Source organism: Gymnogyps californianus, chromosome 3, assembly GCF_018139145.2.
Source record: "Gymnogyps californianus isolate 813 chromosome 3, ASM1813914v2, whole genome shotgun sequence".
NCBI lineage: Eukaryota > Metazoa > Chordata > Aves > Accipitriformes > Cathartidae > Gymnogyps > Gymnogyps californianus.
In genome coordinates, this window is record NC_059473.1 from 43,041,363 (window position 1) to 43,064,248 (window position 22,886).

The following is a 22,886-nucleotide window of genomic DNA, read 5'->3' on the forward strand; positions in this document are numbered from 1 at the left end:
TGATTCATCCTACTAACTAAGGTAATAGTAATAATATGCATACTTTTGGGAAAAACCAAGAACATTATTATGTCGAAAAAATCAGATACAAGTGTTCTGGAAATTATTTTTAGCAATTGCATGAAAAAACAGATGTCTTTTTACTTTTTCTGAACGTTCGTTCCTTCCAGAATCTCAGGATTCTGAAACTTGCTTGACTATAGATCCCATTCTCTATTGAACAAGAAAGAAGAGGAAAAGGAGCCACAGAAAAAGGTGTGAAATGCCTAGAGTATGTGCATATATTTATTGTCTAATAGAATGCTCTTCACAAAAGTGCACAATAAATAGAGAAGTTTTCAGATAAATAGTATCAGTTTATTTCCTGCATATAGAACATTTAGCATCTAATAATGAAGGTAACTCCATATTTCCAGACCTATACCATGGCTTAGGAGGAAATTTATCTCCCAAGATTATATTTGTCCTGGTTTTGGCTGGGATAGAGGTAATTTTCTTCTTAGTAGCTGGTGCAGTGCTGTGTTTTGGATTTAGTGCGAGAATAATGTTGATAACACTCTGATGTTTTAGTTGTTGCTAAGTAGCACTTATCTTAAGCCAAGGATTTTTTCAGTCTCCCATGGTCTGCCAGCAAGCAGGTGTGCAAAAAGCTGGGAGGGAGCAGAGCCAGGACAGCTGACCCGAACTAGCCAAAGGGGTATTCCATACCATGGAACGTCATGTTCAGTACATAAACAGGGGGGAGTTGGCCAGGAGGGGCAGATCGCTGCTCAGGCATTGGTCAGTGGGTGGTGAGCAATTGCATTGTGCATCACTTGTCTTTTCTTGGGTTTTATTTCTCTTTTTTTTTGTTATATTCCTTTTCATTACAATTATATTATTATTATTATTATTCTTAATTAGTAGTATATTTTATTTTACTTTAGTTATTAAACTGTTCTTATCTCAACCTATGAGTTTTACCTTTTTTTTTTTTTTTTCCCCCTCCTCCCCATCCCACTGGGAGTGGGGAGGGGGAAGCAGCTGTGTGGTGCTTCGTTGCTGGCTGGGGTTAAACCATGACAATATTACAGTGACACCAATATGTCTGTTTCTGCATTTATCTCCTATGAGAGGTGTCTACTTTTCAGAAAAGAAAACATACCAGGAGGAACAGGTGGAATAACAGCAGGAGAGAACCAGAAATTTAAAATTATACTTTTTGTTATTCTTTTCAGAAGATATATTAGAAGAAAGTAATTAGATCTATTAAAAGAAAGTAATATACAAAGTACATTACTATGAAGTTTATCAATTACTGGTTTATATTTTTGTCTTCCTTTTGATCTCACCAAATAGCACTGTATTAATATAAATGCATTTGTGAAAGATAGAACAAATACAGCTCTTACCTTGGCAGATTATACAATGGTGCCATTCTAAAGCAGGCAACTACTGCTCTTTTCCTCTGTTTAGACAGCAGCTTATGCCACACTGCTTTTTTGGACCGCTGAGGATGCTCAACCTGTTACATAAAATACACATGGAAAAATAAACAATGTGGCAATGTCCCTACTGTCTGGGCATAATAATAATAATAAAAACGTGAGATAACAGATAAAACAAGTGGAAAGATAACAGAAGAATAATAGGTGGGGAAAAGTGTTCTGGACAGAGTTAAAGTGATAAGCCAAATTGTAGAATCAGAATTTAGAAAATAAGCTTAAAAGCAAAAATTTCTGTTTCCTTGTATGATATAGATATTGTCCTTTTTTATTTCACCCTACTTCTTACACCTTTTAGACAGAATATTATCATCATTGAGGCCATCTCTCAGGAAACCTTAACTTTTAATACAAAGAGTCTTCACTCTTTCTATCTTTTATACATAACTCTTTACATATGTACAGGTAAATTGTACACCTTCACATTGCCTCAGACAATACTTTTAAAGTAATTGTCTTAAATACAATTAATCTTTTATTTGTAATATTTACCATGACCAGCTACAATGGAAAGGAATTAACTTTAAAAATGAGAGACAGGCACTAAGACTTAGGTCGGATTAAATCCCTTCTGTGAATCTCCATAGCTAGAATGAACATAAGATATTCCAAAATACTTCAGCTACATTTCATAATATTACAGCTCTGTCTTTCGATATATCCTCTTTCTGCATCCTGGCTGTACAGTAGCATGAGATGAAATTGGGTGTGCTCCATCCTCATCTTTTGCTCTTTCAGTTTCTTTTGTTCCACCTTCCATCCTTATTTCCATCAGAAGAAAATGACTACTGTGGACCAGAAGAGCAACTGCATCTGTTATCTGGCTATATACTGTTGTATATAGCCTGACTGGATAACTGGGAACTATGATTGCAGGCTGAGCTACAGATCACTCCTTTCCCACAGCCCATTCACAGTTTTTGTGATTTACTTCACAACTGCTCCATAAAGATTATATCATTTGATTTAACCTACACAAGTCTTGTAGAGTTAAGAGGGGGATGTCTTTTGTGTAGGATTGTTTGTTTGTTTGCAGGGGGGTTTTTTGGGTTTTTTTATGGACAACTGTGCTGGTGGAATAATAGCTCCTCTGCCTCCCAACATCATCAAAGGAGTCAATGGAAGTTAGCATCTCTACCCTGAAAGACTTGGTGATTCTCCCTTGTAATAAAATAAAGCATTTTATTTAAAATATGTAGTGATGATGATGTTTATGTAGACTCAATATTCAATCCAAACATAGTTATCCAAGAGGACTTTTCTAGTTTAGTGAAATATGAAAAAATAGTCATAGTTAAATGATAAACATCTAATTAAACAGACTAAAATACTGCCAAGCATTCAGTGAAATGGATAATTACACTTGTAAGATTAAATGGTGACATTCTAAAACAAGTTCCTTCCAAAAGATAAAATACAAATGAAAAATATTTGTTAAGAGAAAGGATAGAAAAGTGTTCACTGCAAACATATTTACAGTCACAAAACAAAGTCAGCACTAATAATTTAGAAGTCAGACAAACCCAAATGTGAAAGTTAGGTAATTAGTAATATCTTCACAAATAACTATAAAACCCTCTATACTTTCCCAAAAGAAATAGCCTCGGCCTATGCAAGCAGATCTCTGAAAATAATAAAAACAAAGGAGTTAGCTGTGCATGGAAAGAAAATACAAAGAATGAACTGATCTTTGCCAGTGCAATAAGGAAAGCATTCAGAGTATGTATATATGGAGAACAGAGTATTTGTATATGGAGAGCAAAGGATTACTCAAGACTATCATAAAAACAGACCCAGTGCTGACATATTCATTATTTTTAAAGACATTGAATTACCCATTTCAGTAACAAAAGCACCTGAGCACTCATCCACAGAAAATAAGTAAAGCTGTGGGGCCAAATCTTTAAACAAATAGGTGCAAAGTACCCAGAATAAAAGCAGCCAGCATTTATTTCACTATAAGTCATTGTTTGTCTGATCAGATGGATTGATCTGAAATGTCGATCTGGTATTACAATGGGAACCCATCCTGTTCTGTACTACTGCTGGATTCTATACGCTGTGAGATTGATCCTATGACAGAACATAGAAAACACAAGGATCATACCCTGGGTTTCACTCCCTTGATCAATTTCTCCAAACAACACAAGCTTAACCAATTTATATACATGATGGTATAGCTAAAATGACAGAAAACAAGAGATTGTATTTGCTGTTTGAACTCAAATGCAAGAGTCTAATGCTGAACTATGCAACTCTGTACATGCTAATCAATTTCCTTTCAGCTTGGTTAACTTTGATAAAACCAGGGTAAAAGACAAGACCTTTTGTCCCCCACATTTCTAGCTTTTCTCTACTCTTCCTTCTTCCTCACAGCCACCCTATATCCTTTCAAATCAACAGCCATTCTCCTGTCTCTCTCTAGTAGGCTAACCGTGATTGCCATGGATTTACTTCCACATTCTATCACTTCTTGCTTTCTCCACACATATTCAACAACAGGTAAAATTTAGTGACTCTTCTTCATCCTCTTCTATCAAACTGCGTAAGGCTGCTGAACTTGAAGCAAGTGCATGTTAAGGCTGGCAAAATATATGAAGAAGAGTTGTGTGATGCAACAGCCAGGACACAGGTATTCACATCAACACACTTTGTGCATTCCAAGATCTCTGAAAGTCGCTTTTAGCAATCAAGTGCTGCACAGTGCATATACAAGCACTTTCACATATCTCTTGGATTCCTACTTGACTGAACCAGTGATCTCATCACAATATGGAAACTTCCTGACATGGGGTCTGAAAACCTGTGCCAAGCTTCTAAGTGAAACCAACTAACCTAATGAGAGGGCAACAGAGCCTTGAATTCTGAAATATTCTTTGAAAAGGAAAAAAAAATAAACCCTGAGCAAATTTTATATGTAGTCAGTTTATAGTCTATGGTGTAACCAGCAGCGTTCATCTCTGCCACTAGGAATACCCTGCAAGTTAACATGCTGTTTCTTCAGTACATTCTAAAAAAGAAAGCCTAGAAAACACAGAACAAATCTAAAGTGTAAAATAGCTAACAATTCAGTAAGTAAAATGGGAAAACTAAATTTATCAAGTAGTCTTTGACTTGTAAAATGTACCAACATAGGGGATTTTTTTATTTCAAAATTTAAAGAATTAAAAACTTAAAGATAAGTAATAGACTCTTGTCCCAAGGGGAGGAAAAAACCAAAATCAAAACCAACCAACAAACACTTAGCTTCCAACATTTATTCCTGGTTGACCTATTTCTGGGGACAAGTTTAATCAGAGAGACAAAAGACAAAATTCTATCAGTGCTAGTGGGAAGAAGGACACAAAATAAATTACAGAATTTTTTTAAGGAAAGTTACTGTAGATCAGGTCACATGGGAAGCTCATATATTTATGCAAAAAATATTAGATAAAACAATAGAGCTTCATTCCAGATTCTGAAACACGTTAAAGATGCTGCCAGAACTTTCTCAGAAAAATCATTCCTCCACCCTGCTGCTACTATTTCTTGAATGCAGCAAGGAATATTTGAGCTGGCCAGGTTAACCTTGGTTTGTATTCACCGTTGCACCAGCATAGACGAGTCTGAGTTCACGTATGCAAGCAGTTTGCTGGACTACCAAAGAGCAGTCTTGCTAAAACTTCCAAACTATCAAGAATTTTCTGAATTTCAATGCCAGTTTAATTTTCTAAATGCATATATTCTTGCCCACATTCACACAAACTTCCGTACAGATTTTGTCAAGTGGACATTCTTCTTACAATTTTTTTTTTAACTAGTACATAGTAAATAGCTTTCTAAAGCCACCACTAGAGAAGCTGTGTATCAAATCATCTGACTGTCCTACTCCATACAGCTATAATATGCTGCTTCTAACTGGATATTTATGTAGGCAGCTTTAACTTTCTTGCTACTTCAATAATTCAAGAATCTCAGCTGAGGAAAGATACCTTGAAAAAAGGCATTTTTTCAATAATTAAGTTGTTTTTTACTCACATTTCATGGTCCACGGACAATTTAGTGTATACTTCCTGCTAGCTGAAATGCACCAGAAGGAAGCTAAAACATAGGTATCACTTTCTTACTCCTTTTCCAAATAAATGATTGTTGGAGCTGCTGCAAACACACTGTGTGATCAATATGACCACGATATTGGATTACAAAACACAAGGCAAAGCACGTAAACAGTAGCCATCAAAAAGGAAGAAAAAAGAATACAACATTAAATACAGCAGGTGAAAGTATAAATGAAAGGCTGAATACTTTTGTTTAGATTAAGAAGCAATGGAATTGGGAAAATGTGTCTAACCTGTTCCAGGTGAAATAGTACATTAGCTATATCAAGGACCCTTTCCACAGTCTTCTCTGGATCTGAGGAATCTTCAGTCCTGTTTGGTAAATCTTTGTAAAGTGCCATCTGCCACCTAATGGCAGGATCCTCAAGCTGCAGGAGAAAGATTTCACATGTCACCAAGGAAAAATGTTCCAAACGTAGGGTCAAGCAGTTTAATTAGTACAGAAACTGCTTCAAAGGACAACAGAAGCACTTTATATGGCTAATCCACACCTTCACATGGCTAACCCATGCAGTGTCCACTACACTGACTGGAAGAACAAAACTAAAGACTGATTCGTGCTAAGTTTCTTGAGAGCTTCCAGAGGACTAAAAGTCTAATAATCATAAAAGAGCAAATGATCATGGGCCAATAAATAGCACTGGCACTAACAATGAATATATTATTTGAGGAAAAATAATGACTATAAGGTAGACAGCCATAACTTCGTACACTGACTTTTCAATTATTAAACCAAACAGCAATGAAATTCTTGCTCTACTAGTTGGACTTACTTAGTTTTCAGTCATGGAAATTAGCAATATTAGTCTTATTTATGTCTAATTTTTTTTCATTTTAGTTTTTTTAATTGTTAGAAAAATCCTAATTTTACTGATTACTAGCTAAAAAATAAAAAGTTAATTTATGAAAAATGAATTCAAGATGCATTTGCTTATTAGCTTACAAATTATAAAGAACTGTATGAAGCAAAATGTTTTTTCTTATTTTTCTCATTACATTTCATTTTTTCCATTTCAGTGATCTATGATTCTCTGTTTTACCATTAGCAATCTCTTTTTTGGTTCATTTTGTCTCCCCAGTGCTTCTGCTAATCAACACTGATGCAACACACTTTGCAACCATTTTTTGTGCCAATGACACTGAAGACAAATGCAATGCATAACCCATTTTACCAAGAGCTGTGGCCAGTGATCATTCCTGATTGTGCAATTTAGGTTTAAGTCACACTGGCCTGGATTCCTAGAGCATTTAGGAGCCTAAACCCTACAGATTCAAATAGGGCTTAAACTCAACACTTACTTTTCTAAAATATCTTTGTGGATCCAGATTTCAATTTGTGCCTAAGATGAGACAATAATGCTAATTCACCTCCATAGAACATCTTATGATACACAGTTTACTGAAGTTCCAGGAATGATTATAAACTTACACAGTCGCTCAATAATAGCTTATTACAACCTAGAAAGCCACAATTGGCAGGCATTTCTTCCACCTTTCGGTTTTTCCATTTCTTAACAACTGTCACATCCACAGTCTTTGTGTGAGCATTTGACTGGATCATCATGAATGGATAGTCCACAAAAGACTTTTTAATCACAGGTGGAGTTGTCTTTTGATCTGAGGACTCCTCACATCCTATCAAGGCACAGCTTTTTTGTATAGGTAGTTTTCTAAGGGTATGAGTAGTTGACATTTCAAGGTGTGAATTAGCATGGCTGGAAGATTTTGGTGACTTGAGCTTCATCCATGTCAAAATGAATGCAAGTTTCGTCATCAATTTCTTGAAATAAAAGGCTCGGTACTGAGTACCAGCATGCAGGCATGCAAGGAAAGGAAAGACAGAAACAGGGTGAAGACATGTGTAGACAAAGGTAGACAAATGCATGAAATAGACGCCACAACATTAATAGCTAAAGATTCAGAAGGATGATTCTCAAACAGTGCAGTTTTCCAAAAAGAAATCAAGATAAATTACATTTTAGCTCTAACATAACTGACAGAACATGGTGTCTGTGAGAAGCAAAAGTGGTTAACAGAAAACACCATTTGAAGAAAGAATATTGCTATGGTTGGAAGAAAACCAGCCTTTCCGAAAAGTGGTATTTTTCCTCTGTTTTGAAAGCCACCTTACACAAACATCATTATAACTAAGTTACATATTAATTCAGACCATTAAATAATAATTTAAATTTATAAGACCATTTGGCCTACATTCCTTTTATGTCTAACTCAATCAGACAACAAAAGTGTAGTGTATGCATATAGCACAATGGCATCATTTTTCTTAACAAGAAACATCATACTTGACTGTATCTGACGTGTACTAATGACATCAGAGAATTACGGAATAAATTATATTGTACTTTGTAAATAGCTACTGAATTTAACTTTATGCATTATACTTTTAAAGAATTAAGTTATACACTTAGGTATAATATGAATTCTAGAATGTGTCATTGCTAAATGATTCATGAAAATATATATTTCAAGACATTGAGAACAAACTACTTAGCAATAGATAACAAATCATAATAAAGATAATAAATACAATAATAAATTGAAGTTTTGAAGTCCTAGAAATGCCATATTTTGACCGTAGTTGAGTTGACTACTTTTCACATACAGGTCAAAACCAGAGCTCTTCAAAGCTAGTAAAGCAATATGCAGATAGCTAAGTAGCTATTGTAGCTAGCTTTATTTTATAGCTTTGTTAGCTTCATAATAGGTGGTTCCCTTTCAGAATGTCATCTTCCACTGGGAATTCTTTTTACAATTAGGAAAATCCAAAGTCACTGCTGAAAAGTTTACAACTGGAAAATCTGTCAATGTGCACTTTGCATTAGCTAAGATTACTTCCTTCTTAATTATCAAGGCACCGTGAAATTTCATCAATTTATGAAATTTAAAAGTACTTTTACTCTCATGTGTTATAAACAGAGGAGGTGATATGTTGCTGAACAATAGTAAACTTTTAATTGAAGCAAAGAAAGTTTCTGAAGAGAAAGCACAGATCAAGGTATTAAGAAGTATATATACTCCAAGGCAAAAAAGCAGTAACAGACAGAAATTTCTTAATAGCAGTATGCAGAATGTAACCCTAAAGAAACAAAATAGAAACTGAAGTATTTAAAACAGGAGGACAAGTGCTAAGAAGCAGCATGAAATGCCAGGCAAGACTTACAACTGCATGGCTCACAAAATGACACTATACACATACTGAAAACGTCAAAACAAAAATACCTATCTTCATCATTAAGAAAACATTACTGAAGTTCACACACAAAATCACAACACATTTAAGGTTTGTATGTTCATGACATGCACATTGCTTAAGTACTGTTGCTCATGAAGATCTTCATAAATGCTCTTTTCTTCCTAGTACTTTGCCTGTGTGGTTTCTTCTGCTTCTCAGTATATAACAATATTTGCTATATCAGGATAAGTATTTCAAGCTTTTTCTAGGATTTAACCAAATCTTTTCAGTGGTAAACTTTTCCATGTGCAATCCTATAATTTAAAGCTATTGGTCTTTTATTTGTAATATTTTATGAAAAACGCTAATTGTTAGCTTTGCAAAACGATGTATCTTCTTGTGAGCTCCCAGAAACCCCTACCTCCACATAACCTTGCTTGACATTGCAGCAATATACAGAAAACATAAGATGGGAGAAAATTAATCTTCAGATATTATTCAGGAAGAACCATCCCATTACCAAGTCATTTAAAAAAAAAAAAAAAAAACAAAACCCAAACTTTTATTGCCATGCACTGAATTGCAGCGGAATCTAGACTTCTGGATGATTCTTAAATACCCTTTCAGAAAAAAAAGCCAGATTTCCAACTCACATGTTTATTCTCTTGTAACCATTTAATGAACACAGGAAATACTAGTTAATTTTTTCCTTGAGGTGAATAAAACCTGGGGTGGGGGGAGGAAGTAAAGGACAATCCTAAATAAAGCACCATCCATAGGTCCGATTCCATCTTCCTTCAATAGAGAAGAAACGTACATCATTTTATTACACTTCTGTATTATGGCTTCTTCTTTGCCATTATTTGAAGCATTAATAAGACAGTTCAACTACACTGGGCCAGTTCAGGACTTTTTCCCTAGGGCTATTTATCTGGCACTGATTGGAATCCAATAACAAAAATCTACACTTTTTCCAAAATACTTTCTTTTCCCTGTGCTGAAAAACAGGAACAAAACTGAGCAAAGTGGAGATTTTTCACTTCACAGAGTATGCCAAAGTAGCAGTTTCCTTTTCCTTTACACTTCAAACTGATAGAAAGTAACTGAGCATTTTGCAGATTCCATCCCAAATAATAGAAGGTAGAGTTTAAATAGCGATAGACCTTGCTTCCATCTCCAATTTCATATTAATGGTGTGCACAGGCAGGAATTTGAAGGGCCACATGTTATTGTATATAATGCATATATAAACACATTAAAAACCTAACATTTAACAATTGACATGAACAAGTTACTTGACAGAAGAGAAAACGGGACTACAAGTTATCCTAACGAACCAAGGCAGGTTGTCATTATAAGGCACCAACAAATGAATTCAAAAGAAAAAAAACATGTTTAAAAACTGCATATAGATTACCTTGCCCTGGAGATGAAGATTACTATGGATGATATCTCGTACTTCATCTTCAGTATCTTTCTGTCAATAAATTACAAAATCGTATCAATTAGGAATAGAAGTTAATTAAGAAAAGATATTGTTCATATAAATGCTAACCTTGGGCTTAGTTCAGATGATGAATAAAACCGACAATTTGGAAGATTGAGGAAAATCTCAGCGGTAATACGTCTTTTTGTATCAGGCCAGAGCTAGCCGTATCCAAGCTCACAGGAACAAGTTCTGAATGGCATCGTTCATATTTGTCCACAGTAACCCACTAAATGCAAGTCTGAATTAAAATTACTAGTATATACATATATACATACTTTAACCAAAGTTTGACCAAATGAAACCAATATCATGAACACAGCCTTCACTGACTTGATTTCTGTTTCTTTTGGAGATCTTTTAGCCTTTATAAACATTCAGTTCAGCCGTCCGAAGGTCATATAACCCACTAGGGTGTATAAAGTATCATAACTTGAGAAAGGAGTATATTCCAAAATACAATCACATTATTGCACTATGAGTTTACTCCTAGAAGAATCACTTTTAAAACAGTCTATCCCTACAGAAATTCTTGCATTCACATGGGAGTGATCAAAAGGAATTAGTTATGATATTGGGCCTAGAAGTTAGGAAACATTCAGTTCTTATTTGCATTTCCAAATTCAAGCTTCATAAAACATAAGAAACACAATTTAGCATTAAAAATTAAGTGAGAGAAAAAACTGTTTTAATTTAAGAATGTCATCTCTATTCATATACTGATTATTTAGAAAATAAGTATGTCCAAACAGAAATGTTTTATGCCCTGAAAATGAGAACAATACGTAGATTACCATTTACCATAGTCACCCACTGTGCCTTTATATAACAGAATTATAGTCTTGATTATTTGTGTCATGCTGTAAGAATGAGCATGGGGGAAAATATTCAAAGAATTTCATTAGTAAAATATTTCTACCTCTTAGAAGTGCAAAAAGAGCACCTACCATACTGAATCGATTTTTGGCCAGTGCAATTAGCTCTTGGTCTCCAGGAGCACAAATGTTTAGGCCAATGGGAAGTAATCTCTTCAGTGCTGCCACAATGAGAGAGGTCTGCATAGAGTACCGGTCACCTTTTCGCTTCATTTTCTTCCTCTCCTGGTCAGAAACTGCTGCCTGCAGCATAAAGCAAAGATGGAAAAAAATCCAATATTAAATAAAAGAACTGTAGTAGCAACTTTGTACTTGTCTCTGGTTTGACAATTTCCTTACTACCTATACAGCTGCAACCCTATCCAATGGAACTGCCATTATATCATTGCCAATATTTTGCACCAGTATCTTGAAAGTCCACTGTGTTTCTCAAACAACTACGTTTTGATTCTCAACCCAGTGTTTTCAACAGATATTGTTAGCAAAAAAAAAAAAAAAAAAAAAAAGTGCTTCTCTGGAGTCCTCCTGTCTCCTTCCCCTCTGCAACAAGAAAAATATAAAAATCTTTACACTACCTTGGACATCTTAGATTTGGTGTCACTGATAAGGAAAGACATGTTGTTGATTTCATTTTGTACCACAAAGTTCTGCTCTTCTCTTTTGAAATTCTGGAAATATACAGAGGATCTCAGTTAGAAGCACTTACGATATATAAGGAATCTATCTAAACAGACTTTAAATAAAAATATAAATTAACTGAAAATTTATAAAATCCACAAGATAAGACAAGGACAGAAAAAATTAATGGATGATCATTAATGGCCTTGAATTCCAGCTTTACTTACATGACATAGCTCAGGGGGTTGCGTGTTTTGGTTTTTTCCCTATGTTAGAGGGAAAGAAATGTTTCTCTGGCTATGAAACAGCTATGATAAAAATCTCACTCCTCCGCTAACTCAATACAAAAATATTGTCTGGGTTTTCCCTTACTAGTAAATCATCCATTCTATTTTTTTCCCCATTATAAATCCCACTATATTCAGATAAATAAGAAACTTTAAATAAAAGACTGAACTTTTGAATATACAAGTAATTTGATGATCCAGTATCTATCTACCGTGTAACCAGTTTCTGTGCACAGCGTTGCTTATAACAAATCTTACAGTCAAATTCAGGCGCAAGTACACAAATAATAAGGCATCTTCTTTCCCAAACTTGAGTGAATTGAAGTTATGGCAGAAAAAAAATTTAGTATAGACAACAGTCCATTCAGAGATTTAATGCCTGAAAGTATTTAGTCTCTTTTGGGTTTTTTTGTTCCAGTATTCACATGAATCATGTGGGTTTGGTTTTTTTTTTAAGCACTATCAGTAATGGTGCCTGATTAGGTCCTAATGCAGACCCCTTGGTTGTTGCATATGAACCAGAGGAATCGGACTTGAGAATAAGGGTAAGTTTTGTAATAGTGGAATTAAGAAGAAATACTTAACTGGTAAAATTTATGAAAAATGAAATAGTATCATCTAGGAAAAAAAATATTCTATTTGGAGAATTACTTGTAAGATATATTTGGTACTTCCTTGCTCTTAGAACACTTACTGACTTTCCTTCACTCAATCCAGCTACAGACCTAGGCTTAATAACTGAATTATATACCTTTAACTTTCATTAAAGAAACACAAATCTACACTGCAACATGAATTAAGTGACTGTAAATAGAGTTGCACATTTCCTACAGGAAACTCTTGTTCCACTAGTCGTGTTGAGGACCTTTCCACATGATTTTTATTGTAACTCTGCCAAGAGCCTCAAGCAGACAGACTGTACAATTTAGGAAAATGGACTTTAATGAGACAACTACTACTAGTTTAGTAGCCATACATCCTGGTTACAAAAAGGCTTTGGGGGTGAAAATAACTGATTGGGGGGGGGGGGGGGGGGGGGGGGGGGGAAGGGTAAGGACACAGACCTCAATAAGCTTAAAAAAAAAAAAAAAAAACACCAAATCAAAATCCACAACAAACAAACCAGAATTTATACGAAAAATATCTACAATCAGTGTTACTATGCTACAAAACACCCATCAACTCCCCTAGCTACTCAGGCATTTCAAAAGTGTCAGAAAACTGAAAGCCATTAATACCTTCCCATCTGCAGTTTCACTTCTGTCATTAAATGTTTTCCCAAACATAACCACTAAATAATTGATCTGCCTACTAAGAAACCTAAGGAAAACAAGTATTTACCAAGGAACTACTTACATGAGACTTTGACCAGTAAATGAAGACCTCAGCCACCATGCGGAACAATTCTTCCGCTTCAGGGTTGGGCTCTTTCAGCCATTTTGCCCTAAAATTTGGTAAAAGGGTACAAATGCAGATGATCCTTACTGGCTTTATGCTTTGAAACCAGTTTTCAACATTTTACAAGGATACAAGCCAACAAAACCAAGCATGCATGCTTTTAATCCTTTCTGGTAGCAGCGGCTCTTTGATGTCCTATTTCAAAACCCTTAAAATCCGTTTACATTAATCCTAGGTTTAATTCAACAGATTTGGATTGCACCTTTTTTTTTTTTCAGTTTTCTTCTGAAAAAGATCCCAGCTCCTCCTAAAAGTCATAAAGCATCAGTTTGAGCAACTTCAAGATTGGCAGGCTGAGTAAAAGCTACTTTAATTCAGTGCTAGGCATATCAAGAGATAAGAGACGGTATCAATAAACAGGAAGATTTTACGAGATTCATTGACCTATTCCTCTCCACATACCTGTTATAGTCCACAAATCTAATCAACAAAGGGTAGAAGGCATAGAGGTCCCGTGCCAAAGTGGTGAACTCATCTAGGATGAGCAGTTCAGCCTCCGACATGTCACCTCTGCCTTCTGCTCTTAGATGTTCTTCATCCGATACAACCACTGCTGCTTTTTTCTTTAGCTTATCCATCAGTGGCAGGAAGTGTGTCTTTAAGAGCTGTGGCTTCGCTTTGCTTATGATGGGCTGGGAAAACACTATTTAAGGCAATGAATATTATAATATATACCTGGCCACAAAATATAAATAAAAACTTTTCTCTTTCCCCTCTTTCTTGGATCTTATTTCTAGGCTACAGAGTAAAATCCTGCCCCCATTGAAATCAGCAGAAGTTTTGCCAAGAATTAAATGTGGTCAGGATTTCACATAGTCAATTCACTTTGTTACTATGAGGGCAGAAATTACAACTTCACAGACTAAGCTTGCAAGATCATAAGACTTGAAAATGCGTCTTTACTGGCATTCTGTCAACATATTGGTATTTGCCTGCATAATTTTATTGAGTAATCTAGAAATGGTTTAATGGTATGTATGGGTGGATACATATATAGCTACATAGTGCACGCACAAGTTTTCTCAGCCACTGGCTCCTCTTTTGAACCTTGCTTTTTAGCTTGAGCAAAGTAGAACTGGAAAGCATTCTCTAGTTATTTGCAAACCTACTGAAACAGCCTGGCCATATTTCTTATGCACATTAGGACACTGGAAGGCTTGTGTGTAGACAGAAATGAGACTGATTCAATCATCCATCAACCAGCCATTTGAGACTTGTTAGCACAAGCTTTTTGCAAATCTACTCATAAAAATGAATATGTAAATTACCATTTCATCTGGGCCCATTGGTGCAAAACCATTTGTAACATATCCATTAGATTACAAAGAATTTTACGCAGTTACCACTTATCCTTAGAGTGCATTACATTACTAACCCTCAAAAGACTAGGAATCCAGACTGCTACCATGAATGAAATTACTACTACAGTAAGTACTGAAAAGTCATAAGAAAGCCTAATTGAAAAACTGAATTCACAACACTGAAGTGACTTTTCCTTACAGATTGTAACATTGAAAATAAACTGTTTTTAAATAAATTTTAAGGTGTTATCACAATGAAGTTAATGTAAGGATTACTAAAAAGACATATGCATTTCCACATTACATTGTAATAAATATGTTAGATATACAGCTTCAAAACAATATTTTAAGGATCCAGCACTCATATAGAATAGCAAGGAACTGTGTAATGCCTGCAAATGGAAACTTGATATATAATGAAAATGGGCTAAATAACTATAGTCCTTTAATTCAATATACTGCACAATGCATATGTGCATTTTCTGAGGAAAAAGAAATAGTCTAATGTACTTCTTACATTACTTATTAAGAGATTAAAACATACTGCTTACACTGCTCTTTCTGTATACTTACTGTTTCTGGTTCACCAAGATCTGTATTGTTTAAAAACATAAAAATATGAGTGTTGTTCTACTCCAGGTTTAACAGAGTAAATACAGAGTAATTCAGAGTGTGTGTATATAAACAGACACATTCTGAATATACACACACATGCTTGCTTGTTTACTTGTTTATTTATTTTTACATCTTACCTGCTAATCTCTTCATCCAGGCTCCTTCATCAATACCAAGGTTGTTATAGATGATTTTCAATATGTTACCCAACAGAGTGTTCATGTGCTCTGACGTCAAGGCTGTGCAACACATTTCAGCCTTGTCAGGGTTGTTTTCAGGCCCATGCTCCCACCAGTGTGACATGTAACTACACAGCATAGGCAGTATTACTTCCATGATATGTGGCATTTGTGTGTAACGAATACCAGACTCTGCCAGTTCCACAATTTCTTCCATTAGCTTCACCAAGGAAGGAATATTTGGGCAAACCTCTTCTACACTAGCAGGCAAATTGAGAACTATTGGGAAAAAAAAAATAATCCAAAAATCAATAAACTAAGTCATAGAGGGAAAATAATTCTTTTCAATTGCTATTCCGTACAACTTTTGTTTTCTATTCACATTTATGCCCTTCTGATCCAAGGAGAAAAAAACAAACACAACAATAAAAAACAGGTACTTTCATACTATTGAGCAATAAACTGTTTATATATAAGCTTCAATAATAAAACTTTCTATAATAAAAATAATTACTATATGGAAGCTTCAACAATGTAATTATTACGGAATGAATTCAGAGAAATCAGATGCAGTTTGCTATATTAAAAATAAAGTTTAAATTTCAGAATTTCTTCCAACATAAGTTTTGCAGTTGAGGAAACAAATTGATACAATGAAACATCTCTCCACAACACATCAGACGAGACCTGGAATGTTAATAGAAGGCAAAAAAATCATTGCCTGACACAATAAGTAGAGCAGATTCTGAGAAACTGACTTCCAGAGGTGAATTTCTGATTGTAAATGTTTACTTTTCAAGTTATTTGAATTATCAGTTCCTCCCTCTGAAAAGGCAGTGCAGTTGCCTTTATTTTTGGAGGCAGTTTCTTTCATCTACAAATAAATGTCTGTAAGCACAACTATTAGCTCTTGAATGTCTAACATCCTGACGTACACATACAATGAGATATACAGACATCTATATATCGAAAATTTAGCCTGCAATTTTTGAATCCAAATGTTTGTACCAACATAGCCTAAGGCTAGTCTTTTTTCTAAAAACAGTCTCTTCTCCTATTTAAACCCAAATACATTTTACACAGCCATCGCAGTGTCTCCTTAAAGCTTAATGCAATTTTGGAAAATAAATTCAGATTTCTGTTAAAAATCAATGAAAATGCAGCTGATTGCCTTTCTAGATGTCTTAAAATAGCTAGAATATATATGGTAAGTAAGCATGGCTGTTGATATTTTGTTGATAAGATACTACAGCTCTTTGAAGAATAAATCTGGTATGCTCCCTTTTTTAAAAATAAAGGTGAAGTTATAAAATGGATGCCATCATAAATTGGCATCTTACACACCGTCACCTATACATATCTGTGATATAATTCACGCTCAACATATATGCAGAGTTTGTACAGTTCTACTGTAACTTCTATTTACCATAGGAACAAGTAGTGCGTATGACCTTACTCAACAACTACATTTTAGCATAAGAAACATCAAGAGTTTCAGAATGGAACAAAAAGGTATATGCAAAATAAACATACATAGTGTTACTGGAAAGTATCTGTACTGTCTTGTATTTCAAACAAAGAAAAAACAATTTACATACTACTCTGCAATGTACTTACTTTCTAAGGGTATATTATGTACTTAATACAGGCAAAGGTATTTTGCTTCATTTGCAAGTATGTATGTTTTAGGGACCCAATATTGCCTATGAAAACTGAGGAACTAAAGTTACTGATTAGAATATATAATTTTATCAACAAATATATAATATCTGGGATACTAAAAGTGTGCGAAGTCCCTTCAATAAATTGATTCCAAAGTGGTATTTTGAGAATGGTATCTCAAAATGAAAACATCAGTATCTTTAGAAACGTAAAATAATCGGTTTTACCAGACGTAGCTCATTGATTTAGGAAAGAAATACAACCAAGAGATTACAAGAAAATTCTTGCACTATAAAATGTATGCAAAAATACATGTATTAAGGCAAGCAGGATTTATAGTGAAATTGTGTTTTCATAACCATCATGTGAGTTTCTGGAAATACCTGCTCTGTCTCTCGCATTCTTGGTATTGTAAATTGAGTAGATATTATGTCTGTTCAAATGAGTTTCCAAAAAAGCCACTGGAAAGGCACCTGAGAAAGCAGCCAAGCATTCTCCTAGTGCTGATCGTTGCCTGTGAATTAACAAACATCGTTAAGTATACACATCTTTGACGACTGACTACACCTCAGTGTAGTTGTACACCAGCCTTATTTTTATTCTAAGATGAGCTCATCTCAAAGAGATAAGCCACTACATTATTAGGATCATCAACACAAGAACAAGTAATAGAAATTGAAGTCCAGCAACCCTCTGCTAATATATGAATGAAACGTTAAGACATAAATGTCAAAGGTGGCCTACTTAGCTGAGAGCAAATGACAAACATGTAGGGAAAACCCAAAGTTATTATAACAAAGTCTTCTGTTCTATTACTTTCCTCTCAGCTTTACTGACTTTATAATCTCTACTATTAAGAAAAAGCTACTGAATAGCCCAAGAGACCAAATACAACTATACTTTTTGTTTGAGTGATATCATTTCCTTTTTCTGAAAAATAGTAATAATCAGGCTAGCTGGTCTAGCATGAAAGTCAAGTTCGTCAGAGAGTGGAAAATTGCTTCTACTGATCAATAACTCTGACAGTTTTGCACAAAAACATTGGTCTAATCTCTTCAAATATATGACAACATTTATTTGATAATCAAAATTCCTTAAGTGTGTCAAAATTGTAAAAAGCCTGTCTCTAGGAAGAAGTAAGTGATCCCCTGTCACTTCACTTGAGTCCTTCAGGGGACACCTAAAACTATTCTCTCTGATTTCCAATTCAGTTGATCAGAGCAGATTTTAGATATGTGAGAAAGCCTTAGCTGCTGAAGTTGAGCCACACAGATGACAGAAATCCAGGACTCTCATGAACTTCCAAGTAAAAAAAAAGGCCTCCAAACTGATCTTGTGATTTAACAAGATTCACCTTCAGTCTATAGTTTATCTCATTTTAGGAACTTATATTCTTTCTAGATCTAACTCATTAAACTTCATTTTGTTACATCTAACTTCATTCCCATTATTATTTATCCTGTTTGCTCCTTCTTCCTTTTTTCCTTTTCATTAGGTCTTCACAAGCAAAACATACATCCATCAGATACATCTATAAAGAGCATGCTACGTGCTTTTCACTTGCGATAACGGTTGTAGACAATCATACACAAAAATTGTCACTTACACTGACATATTTCGTCTTGACTACAAACCCCACATCATTTATTTGCCAAATACCAAAATCAATTAATTTTATATCCCTTATGAAATTAATGAGACCTGTGGTTTTCCACAGATGCATATTTTGTTACTTATAAACATTGGTCCCCACCTTTCTTGATAATGTTTCCTATGATACTGCCACCAAGTAAGCAAGAGTATGTCATGGGGCTGGTCTGGAGTTATGCACTAGGTTGATTTGCTAGACAGTGTACAGATATATGAACTTCCTAGATTACTGCTGCCAATATCTGAAATGTACGAGTTCTGTTTAGCCTTCCCTCAGAACAGTGCTAGTCATGACAGGGCAACTATTCAGTTTTAAGAACTGAATAATCTAGGTACCTCTATGTTTTGGCCGAATATGGTTTACACAGACCAAATGTAACTTGGAGGGAGGTTAGCTGATACACAGATGCACAAAAAAGCACCTATAAAGCCTCATTTCCCTGGGTAATTGAGCTAGAAAAGAAGTAGTGTTGTATGAGTGACAAATTAAATTAAATTTAGGGTAATGAGAAAGAAATATCCATCACAATTAAACAATATATAAGGAAGAATAATAATAGCTGAGCTGAATGACATATTTTTACAATTCCCCAGTTGAACCTCAAATCAAGTGATATTTTTTGTAAAGTCAGATAATTTTATTTGTAATTTTTGTTTTCATTAAGAAATATATTTTGACAAACATATAATGCAACATTTTAAGTGCATTATAATACATGCAGCTGTATTCCACTTAACATCTGTGCACCTTTTTTCTCTCAAGATTTCTTTCCAACAACAATATCTTCCTGTATTCATTTCTGGACTGCACATTCATGAAGCTAAATATAAACACAAATATTAAAAATAGAGGAAAACTTTTTCTTCTTACCGCTCTACATAGATACTTTTGCTGGTTCCCAGAGCATATAAACTGGCCAATATTCTGTAACAGGAGACCTGAACATCTTCCACTAAAGAGAAGAAGAAAATGATAGGTATAAAGAGATTTTTCTTTGCAATAAATTTCTGTAGAATTAAAATACATTTCATTTGATAATAACTGAATAAATAATATTAAGCTATCAAAGGCAATCCACAGAAATCACTCTCTGAACACAAAAAGTCTTCTGACCACTGAGTGCCATAGTGTTTACTCAAAACTTCCATTTACTTCAATACCAAGTTACCAGCTAAGACAGTAAACATATTTCACTAGCGCCCTAACTTTCTGAAATTAATGGCATACCAACTCTTTATGGATAACATCTAATTGCATAATCTGAGAATTTATTAATTTAATAGCTATAAAAAAATGTGTTAATGAATCTTTTCTAGTTTGTCTGTAGTACTTAAGAAAGTTTCATGGTAAATCGAATAAAGTGCTGAAAGTAAAAAAAATTATTAGGGAACAAAATGATTGACAAATGTAACACCACTGTATAAAGTGCATTACAAAAGAAAGGTAATCCCATTAAACAGATATTTAATTATTGTAATCACAGTTTATATTTTTTTTAAATTTAGACACAGATACCAGTTAATAGCATGTACTTAATTTACACTTCAGACTGACAAAGGATTAAAAAAATAAATACTCCTTTAGATTTTATGAATACTTCACCAAAGCATGTTTTGAAATTATCAAATGTTTCAGGCACAAAAATGTGAGAATAATCTTAACATCTATTTGAAAAAAATGCTTTTCCAATGTAATCTGCAGTAATAGCGTAACAACAGAGTAAGTACCATCAAGAAGCACAACACTCCCTTTCTTTCCATATATATTTTTTTCGAGTCCCTCCCACAGTGCTAATATCTTCCCCCAATATTCAATGAAATGTTGGGAGTAAAATAGGGTAAGACTTAATGGGCTGGGAGAGTCTACAAGATAGTGCATCAAAGCTACATAGCCTGGCTCTTTACTATACTGTGATTTTAGTTCGGATCATCTTGGAGTTGAGTATTTTTACATAGTAAGAGTAACCTCCGGTACACTGACCTGCCTTTGTACATGAACACACCATGGAGTACTCTGTACATGTAGTAACACTCTTACATACAAGTACCAGGTCAAGATGCTCATCATCAGAGTAGTACAAATAAGATAATCTTATTCTTAACAAGATGTAAAGAGAAGTTGTGTGTAAGAAAAATTAGCCTTTCCGACTATGCTCTAGACAAAATAAGTAGGCACAATTTAAATTATTCTTTCTCAGTTTATGAATTCTAAATTGGGTATTTGACACCAGTGTGATGTATGTAGAATAGCTGATTAAGAATACCTACTTAAGTGATAAAGTATCAAAGGCTAATTATTAAGTTCCAAACCATGGAATACCAGAGACCAAAAACTATACAAGGCATGAACACACTGATATCTGAAAAAGTGGTTTATGATGAACAAGTGATGTATGTGAACCCCACAGATGATTTTTCCTGGATACTGTCACAGTCTCCTGAATTTTACAAAAATAATTTAATGAGAAAAGTGTGTGTTTACATCTCATCACATTCAGATCCATCAATACAACTCCAGATTTTCAAAAACAGTTCTCTTAATGCTATTTTAAATAATACTTTTCCAGATTCTAAAGAGAGAAAAAGTATAATTTGATATTCCTTTCTTCCAGGTCCTTCTCTCAGTTATTTCTGTAACTGAGTTAGCTATACAGAGCAGAATTGCCCCCTGTGCAGTCTGGACAGCTGAATTCCTGTGGAGTTCCTAAGATATATAAAATTTAAGTTTTGTGTTGCAGACTGCAAAATTTTGTCTTGCAGAGACTGGGTTTGGGAAAATAAAAGACACTGAATCTGCCATAATCAGAATCTCTATGGAAATCTCATACACATTCCCTTCTCCCGTGCCTGAATTCTTCAGGAGCTCCTTCCACTTTTCCTTAGGATCTAAGATGCACCCACCTAATTTCCCCGCTAACTGAAACTGAGTCAACGTGCATGTATGACAGAATAACATCATTCTCGTAGTATAACCTCATTTATAGACAAAGACAAATTAACTAGACAAAGTAACTTTTCACACAAGAAGAAAGTCACAGTAAATCTATGGTAAAGTTATAAACAAAATTGAGTCTTCTGACTGTCTAATCACAGCCACATCTGCTTTATTATTTACACAAAGTCCACTAAAACCTGCAGACTGTTCTAGGTCGATTACAGCAAATGTTTGATCAAATAAATGACAATTTTGTCAAAATGACATAGGATTTGTCCTTCTCTAATAGAACTGAGAGTCTATTAATGCTTACTACATGACACCACAGATATTTTAGTGGCATGGCACTTCTAAATAATACATACATATCAAATCTTCCCCAAACTGGTGCTGTCCAATATGCTCAAATAATGAAGATAGCACTGGCAGGAGAGCAACTGTGGTATAATTAATGATTTGCGTAACTCCCTTTGGCTGGTTTCTGCTGTGTGTAAACTGGCCTTGCTTAAGATTTTCCATTGTTTTCTCCAGATCCTCAGCAGCATTATCCAAAAATGCTCTCAATGCCATCTTAACAGATTCCAGACCAGTTTTCATCACAGTCCTGTATATAGCATGCAAAATGAATGAAAAAGAATATTCTATTAGACAAGCATGGAATAAAGCCCAGTCTTGGCTTATATGAAATAGTAATAAAGATCTGAAGAAAAATGTTTTATCTTTTGATATTGTAAAATCTTCTCATAGCAGAACAACCTACTGAAAAAACATTTCATAGGTATCCTGCAGAACACAAGTATATTTTATCTGGTTTCCTGTTGAGAAAATAAAGTCCTTTTAAATTTATAAATTAAGTGATTCCTTTGCCTTCAGAGGGAAAAAAAAACCCACCTAACAAAAAAGAAGATTGAGTGAGTCTGCAATTTATGACTCTAGGAAGATAAGAACTATCTCAAGCTAGAACTCAGAAAGTCTTCCCAACGATGAGTCATATTTCTGCCTCCAGAATAAGAGCATCAGAAAGGAATGAGTAAAAACAACCAAAT

General features: G+C 34.6%; 1 protein-coding gene across 1 annotated transcript in view; it reads right to left on the reverse strand.

The window, feature by feature from the left end:
• Positions 1–22,886, reverse strand: part of RYR2 (ryanodine receptor 2) — a 341,359-nt gene that overhangs the window by 74,093 nt on the left and 244,380 nt on the right. Inside the window, exons 65-76 of the mRNA XM_050893208.1 lie at positions 22,206–22,444; positions 19,777–19,858; positions 17,639–17,769; positions 15,552–15,872; positions 13,901–14,141; positions 13,397–13,484; positions 11,711–11,803; positions 11,208–11,378; positions 10,192–10,251; positions 5,815–5,949; positions 3,052–3,108; positions 1,392–1,504 (exon numbers count right to left, since the gene is read on the reverse strand). Coding sequence (XP_050749165.1) covers positions 1,392–1,504; positions 3,052–3,108; positions 5,815–5,949; positions 10,192–10,251; positions 11,208–11,378; positions 11,711–11,803; positions 13,397–13,484; positions 13,901–14,141; positions 15,552–15,872; positions 17,639–17,769; positions 19,777–19,858; positions 22,206–22,444 — 1,731 coding nt within the window. The remainder of the gene's footprint in view (positions 1–1,391; positions 1,505–3,051; positions 3,109–5,814; positions 5,950–10,191; positions 10,252–11,207; positions 11,379–11,710; positions 11,804–13,396; positions 13,485–13,900; positions 14,142–15,551; positions 15,873–17,638; positions 17,770–19,776; positions 19,859–22,205; positions 22,445–22,886) is intronic.